At 38.7% G+C, this 7173-nt stretch overlaps 1 protein-coding gene across 1 annotated transcript; it reads right to left on the reverse strand.

Moving 5' to 3' along the window:
* Positions 1 to 209: 209 nt before the first annotated feature.
* On the reverse strand, positions 210 to 6933 carry ccdc114 (coiled-coil domain containing 114). Its single transcript, XM_035662275.1, has 15 exons — positions 6866 to 6933; positions 5951 to 6029; positions 5742 to 5841; positions 5456 to 5645; positions 5217 to 5342; positions 4960 to 5073; positions 4734 to 4801; positions 4457 to 4644; positions 2920 to 3054; positions 2609 to 2691; positions 2153 to 2321; positions 1472 to 1635; positions 1260 to 1363; positions 1047 to 1137; positions 210 to 951 (listed from the first exon to the last, which is right to left on the reverse strand). Exons 2-15 carry the CDS (start codon positions 6015 to 6017, stop codon positions 895 to 897), a joined length of 1656 nt encoding a protein of 551 aa, XP_035518168.1. The 5' UTR covers positions 6018 to 6029; positions 6866 to 6933; the 3' UTR covers positions 210 to 894.
* Positions 6934 to 7173: the final 240 nt, after the last annotated feature.

Below are 7173 nucleotides of genomic sequence, written 5' to 3' on the forward strand. Positions count from 1 at the left end.
CTGAGGATCAAAGTTATGTTTTTTATCCTTGCATTACAAGCCACACTGACTGTTTTAGGGGGAAAAAAAGATATAGAAGCTCCTGATAATATATTAATTATGGTAATCTGCCTGGTATGGCTACACTATGAATAGGTAACTGACTGAGCCTAAATAGGGACTGATGTTAATGATTGTGTTGTACATTAACAGAGAACTCATTCAATGGAAAGGTTGTAGAGGACAGTTTATTTGAATAATGACACTGATTTTAAGACAGAAATCTGAATTAATGACTGTGATTCACCAAAACAAACGGGAAAAAAATCATAATTATTCCACCAACAAAAATGTGTTCAAAATCAGTCTGTACAGTGAAGCGCTAAAAGCTTCTCACCTCCTTTTTGGAAACAGAATCAAGGTCTCAGCATGCCAATTAAAATTACAAAAGGTTCTGCTGCCCCCAACCTTTCCTTTTGAGCATAGCAGCAAGTATCATGTAATGAAACGCTGCCAGCGAAGGAGGGCTGTACTCAGACCAGATTGTACAGTCAAAGCCAGATGGCAAGTCACACATCAAAAGGACAGCTGGTTACCAGAGTCTGAAAAGGCATCTTTATAGCGCCGAACCTAATTAGTTACAACTAAACAAATCACACCGAGATGTAATATTCAGGCCATGCCAATGATTCATCATAAAATGCGACATACACATAACATAATTAAGTTTTAACTTTTTTTGTGTGCAAGCTGCAACATTTCAAAATGGCCAATCAAGCTGGTTCCATCAGCGGTCAAAGCCTCCTCTGATCTATATTTTAGTAAAAAAATGAAAGCAGACCCTTCAGCTGCTACTGATGGTGCAGATGAGGATCCCATTTCTTAAATATGTGCACATTGACTACACTGATATGGTCAATGCTTCAGCTCGGTGCGTCTCCCAGGGAGCGTCGTCCTCTCTTTCTGCAGAACCTATAAATTATATCCAGAAAGATCAAATGAACAGAGAACTTTAAAAAAGTGATCATCACGTATAGCACAAACACAACAGGACTAATTGCACCGACCCCTTTTATTATTCTTCTGCGAAGTTCCTCCTGTGACAGTGGCCGTTCTTCCTCATCAGTGACGGGAGACTCTTCTGCATCATAATCCACACTGAGGAATCCAACCAACACAGAAACTGGTTATGAAACAGTTTCAATTTAATACGGATGCCTCTATGTGACCTACATAACAAACAAGACCATCAGCGAGAAGATAAAAGATAAAAGGCCCACCTGTTGATTGCAGGTTGGATATCAATATTCTGCTGAAGCAGTTCTGGATTTTGCCCCAAAAGAAATTTGGCCAGGTCTTTTGGATTGAAGTCCTTCTCCAGATCCTGTAAGAGACACATTATATTGCAATGCAGAAATGAAAGAACATACTACATGTACAACAGGAATGTATGTGGGAAAGTCAGGACCGAACCACAGGTTCAAAAATTTACTTTAGAATTGAGGAAAGCTTGTATGGTGAGCATCTCGTTGGTCTTCTGTTCCACCAGACCCAGGTAGGACATGATGTTGTTGTCACTGATCCCTGTAGAGGAGCCCAGTGCATCCTCTATCACTGAGCGGTCACACTCCATTTTAGAGAAAATACTGTTCACACCTGTGAGATGGGAGAAACAAGAGCCAGGAGTACCTCAGATATTAATTCTCATATCACTTGGTCAGTATATGTAGATAAAAATATATATATATATATATGAGTATTTAAGAAAAGTCTGATAATTTCATGGGGCATTTTCCTAAAAAAAAAATAACAATAATTTGATACTAATTTTAGGTTTATTTCCCTAAAATCCTTGAGGAACTGCTCCAGTTTAATCCATGTAAATATTCACTGATCATTCCTTTAGTACACAACAGTGTTCTTCATGTATTTTGTGTTGAATTGTATGCTTGCTAGTGGAAAAATCACATTTCTGCATGTTGATCTGACCTGTGCACTGAATAAAAGACTCCAGGTTGTGCTACCAGTTCACTGGAATTATACTAGTTGAACACTGCCTCTATTCCCCCTCTTATTACTACCAAATTACACCTTTCTAGGAAATTTAGGAACTTCTGGGAAGTTATTTGGAAATTACAGCCCCTTAAAATAAATAAATAAATCGTTTCCAAACCTGTTTTAATCTCTTCCAGGGTTTTGCTTATGATGCTGGCTTGGTGTTCATAGTCCTCAGCTTGGGATTCGGTTTCCTTTTGTTGCTCATCAATGTCTCTCAGCAAAGAGCGATGATCTTGCTCCTGTTTTAAACCTGCCTCTCGAAACTGCTCAATCTCCGCTTGTATCTGCAGATTCACACATTTCAGCAAAAACAGATAAATATAAAGATTATTGATATGTTCTAACAAACTACGTGCTCCCTTTCACTCGCTCTCACGGCTGTCAAAAATAACCTCTATCTCTTTAGCTTTCATTTAATTTCCTAAATTTAGGAACTCAACCCTGGACTTTGAAGTTCTTAAGGAATTACGTTTATTCTACTGTTGCACTGAATAGGAATATAAGTTAAAAACGGAAGAAATGAAAGACATATGTGTCCACGGGCACAGTCAAACAGAGAAAACACACTCACCTGGCTAATCTGTTCCCTCAGTGCCTCGACCTCATTGTTTTGCTCATTTACAAAATTGAAGAGTGCAAAGTTCCGGTCTTCAACTAAACAGCAACACAGCAATGAGATACATTTCAATCTTCTTAACTGAGACTGATTATTATTCGTATTATCAATGTGGAACCTTAGAAGGTAGAGAGATGTAAACTAAATTAAAATACATTGTGCCATTTTCTATAAATCTAATACAAATGTACAAATAAGAGATATTTTTTGGAAACATTGTCTTTGTATATGGATGAGTATGAAATAGTCTGGTTAGTAACACTTACCCTGGATGAACCTGGTGACCAGCATGTCCAGGTTGTCCTCCCCTGTCACAGTCTGGATCCTGTCAAACACCTCCTCTAGAGCGTCCAGAGACTCTTCCCCGGAGTCCATCCTCCTCTGCTCCTTCATCTCTGACGCTGGGACAAACAAGCACCATTACCATCATATTAGCAGCCACTGTCACCAATACCATCATTAGTTAACACAGACATTGTTCTTATTCATGTATTCCTCCTGTATGACTGCCCAAATGTGACAAACTTAAATCAACGATTTGTACATCAACAGTCTTACACTGTGGCAATTTACATTCATTTTCCTCTTTGTAACAATACTGCTACTGCTGGTTGACACAAGTTAACACTGTGAAAAGGATCCTTTTATTTCTATTTTAATGTTCAAGGACTCACTGGCAGGACTGACTGCATTGTTTCAGTGATCTTGGTTTCTAGGCCAACAGGAATGAACACTTTCTTCTTTCTTCTTCCTTTTTGTTTTACTGATTTAATGATACCCACATTTACTCTGACTTTTGTCTTGTTGTTTGTGTTGTAAAATACTAAATAATAATAAACCAACACCTGACAAAAAAGGGAGAAACACATCCCGGGTGTGTTGTGTTTAAGTATCTATCTCATTTTGTGTCACTGCATCCCAGAGAGTGTTAGTGTTGATTAACAGTGGCAAAACACGGTTGTCTCTAGTAACTGATGAAGTGTCGTTACTGGCGTGGTGATATTGTAACGTAACTGGTCACTGAAAGTATGCATTTTAATTCTTGAGCACATTTAGTGATAAAAATAACTAACTTGGTCATCTACCAAAATAAAAAAATAAATTAATCTAACCATTTGGCAGTACCACTGCCTCTGAGGCCCACTAGATGTCGCTCTGCGGCCCTCCAGTGGGCTGCAGCTGAGTGGTTGAGAAAGGCTGTACTATGGACGATTGTACTGTGTTAACAAGGTTTTATTTATCTATTATTTGCAATTAGCAGGTAGTTGTGGTAAAGAAGTAATGTTCATATTTTTCCTGACTGAAAAGGAATACATACCAATCAATTAAAAGCAATGTTTTGATTTGAGGACATATGTTAGGTAACCATCCCAGTTTTTGTGACAAAAAACTAAACAGAAACTAGGCAATGCTCAGTGATGTTCCTCTAAATGTTTAAATTTAAATGAGATCTGCTCTTTTGTTATTGCACAGCATTCAGCTCAGAAGCAGAACTTGCAACGTAATCCACTAAAAACATTCCCAATATGGCTAGAGTAGGCTTTTCCATTGCGTCAAAATCACTTTAAGGACCTTACATTGTGCTATATGTAGAACAGATGGGATTCCTCTCTCTGTGTGCTCATGGGATATACTGTAGGAGACTGTGCTTGGGCATTCATAAAGCACAAGCTGACAACTGGTGGGATTCCCCTCTGAATAAACATCCAACAATCACTGCCAGTGTTTTCATCATCACTGATAGCATTGCCATTATTACGATTATCAGTAAGTCAAAACAGCAGTATTGTGGCTGTGTCTTACACTGCCTGTGGCCCATGTCATGGCCATAATCCTGCCCATTCCTCTCGCTGCACTTGGTGGTCATGAACTCTTTCAGGCTACACTCGTGTGCAATAACCCTTTCCAGTTCCTTCATCTCAGCGTTGTACTGTGCAAGGTCCTTCACTGCCTTCTCCCTCATCATGGTCATCTTGGAATGAGCCTCCACCCTGAAGTAGAGAGCTTTATACATAAGAACATGAGGTGTATATCATAGCACAGATTTTTTACTACATTACATAACTCCCTCAAATCTAACCTGGCATCGTAAGCAGCAGTGGACAAGTTGACAATTTCCCCAATCTTCTTGCGGACATCGTGAAGTTCCTACAACACACAACAATCAGACATGTTTTTTTCTTGTCAACTTAAACCAGCGTATCCACTTGTCCAGTGTTGCTATGTTACAAACAATAACAAGCATGTTAAACAAAAAAAGTTGTGTGTGGCCTTGTCTCTGAATTATCTATGGTGCAACCTCTGACCTTGTCCAGCCTGTTTTGTAGTTGCTGGAAACGGACACGCTCAATATGAAGAGTTTGCAACTCCTCTCTCAGGTGGCCGTTTTTGGTTAGTTGCTCATTGAAGCGAGTCAAGGCCTGGACAGGACAGAACACATGCAAGCTTTAAAATAATATAATATGAACAACATTACTTTCTATATGACAAAAAATAACAATATAACTTCTATATTATACTTGTGTTTTATAGGTGTTTTGTTGTATTGAATTTCATGACTCACTCTGTCCAGTTTGTATTCCAACGTGCGTACGGCCTTCTGAGCCCGCCGTACCTCTGACCTCTGTGAATCACTAGTACTGACGTCCCCTTTTCTCAGGTCTGCCAGCTTCAACTCCATATTTGCGATCTGCCCACATTACAGACAGATGATAGGAAACTGTTGTTTTGGACCAGAAAAATCAGTACACATGAAATGAAACTAAAATTATTATCATATAAAGTGAAAATGACTTAATTCACCTCTTTCTCTATCTCTTTTTGATGCTGCTTCTCTTTCCCCAGCTCCTCCTCTAGCACGTCTCTCTGCTCCAGCAGAGCACACAGACTCTGGGTGTCCTCACTTTCCTGCTGTTGGCGTGAGAAGCTCTTACATGCACCAAGGTTTCGATGCAACTCCTCCTGCTCCTTCAGCAGCTTCTCTATTTCCTGCCTTTACTCACATCACATAAACAGCTGATCAGGCAAAATAAAATAAAAATAACACAACACACACAATGTTTACAATGTGATGTAGCTGCTTATTTACTGTTGTTTGCGGATCTGCTCCCGGGCCTGAAGGTTGTAGGCCTGCCGATCTCCTTCCATGATCCTGAACTGTCTCTGCAGTCTGGCTATCTCTGATTCTGCTTAAAAAACACCATATGCACATTGTTTTAACCAAAAGACTGGCAAAATAAGATTAGTGAGAGAACATCAACAGCTAATAGGTAATAATAACAACATAAGCAACGTTACCTGTACCATCAGCATCCATCTCACTGCTGTCTGAGCGGGCACTTGTGGCCGATCTTCCTCGAGGCATCGTTACACTGGGCTTCACCATATAAAAATAGAAAGTAAAGTGATGCTGATAACAGAAAATACTGAACTTGCAGTGTTATTGTAGTTGAAAAAAACCTCCAAAAAACTAGATATACATAAGTTAAGACAAAATAAGTTCAAATTGTTTTTGTTTTCTGTGATTTCCTGGAAGAAGCATTAGTATCACTTTATTTTGATAGGCAGTTTATTAGAGTATTTGTAATTTTTTAACTGTTCAACATACCCTAACTGAGATGTTTTTATGCCTAAACCTAACCAAACTTTAACCACAGCTGTGTAATACCAGAAAAAGGTTGTGGAATCTCAATTAATAAACTTTTGAAATGTTACAAACTCTACAAACTATCTGTAAACTATCCAAATAAAGTGTTACCACAGCATTTGATTGGCACCAATATTGGTGTTTATGTGAGAAAATGCTGCATGAGACATATTTTATATATATTTTGTCCTACAGTTACATTTTATTGTTGCATTTTTGGATTGATATAGCATCTTAAATACATACAATGTAAAAAGTTTTCCCATAATAGTTACATTGAATAATACATTCATACTAATAAACATTAATGTCCATTGATTCAGGCTGCAGTATTTGTGATTAATAGATATTTAAATTTAGTTTAAATACAGAATAGTTAAACAGGTCAATAAAAATACCCATAACACACATTAGTACCTAAAGCGAGGGAAACCAAACAGTAGCCATGTTTCATGCTTACAGAAGATTAAACATATTTAGCTTTGTTTAGAGACTCTTGAAACTCTTAAAAGCTTATCGAAAAGAAAAGTGTCTGCTGTTCAGGACAAATAATAATTTTCTCTCACCAGCTCAGAGTTTATAAAGGTAAAAACCCCAGTGTCACCTCTCAGGACACACAGCAGGCTCACATCAGTCTGAGTTGTTAGCAACCGTTGCCAAGGACCCAGGGACTCGCAGTCCCTGAATTGAGTCTCTCAGGCAGAAGTAACATTTACAGCCAGGTTGAAAGGTTATGGGCTTGATTGGGGCTCCAGTCTCAGTCTGCTCAGTCTCTCCAATTACATCTTTAAATGGCTTTGTACACACACACACACACACACACACACACACACAACCTGGTTCAGCCGCCTGACAAGATTGCCAGGGCTGTAGT

The sequence above is a fragment of the Morone saxatilis genome, unplaced genomic scaffold (genome assembly GCF_004916995.1).
Source record: "Morone saxatilis isolate NCDOM2014 unplaced genomic scaffold, NCSU_SB_2.0 Contig18, whole genome shotgun sequence".
Taxonomy (NCBI): domain Eukaryota; kingdom Metazoa; phylum Chordata; class Actinopteri; family Moronidae; genus Morone; species Morone saxatilis.

Excerpts from the sequence above, each read along its gene's own strand:
- ccdc114 (XM_035662275.1), bottom strand. The coding sequence starts at position 6,017 with ATGCCTCGAGGAAGATCGGCCACAAGTGCCCGCTCAGACAGCAGTGAG. Across the intron at positions 2,322-2,608 it reads TGAGGGAACAGATTAGCCAG|ATACAAGCGGAGATTGAGCA; the intron begins GTGAGTGTGTTT and ends GTGAATCTGCAG. Across the intron at positions 952-1,046 it reads GCAGAAGAATAATAAAAGGG|GTTCTGCAGAAAGAGAGGAC; the intron begins GTCGGTGCAATT and ends TATAATTTATAG.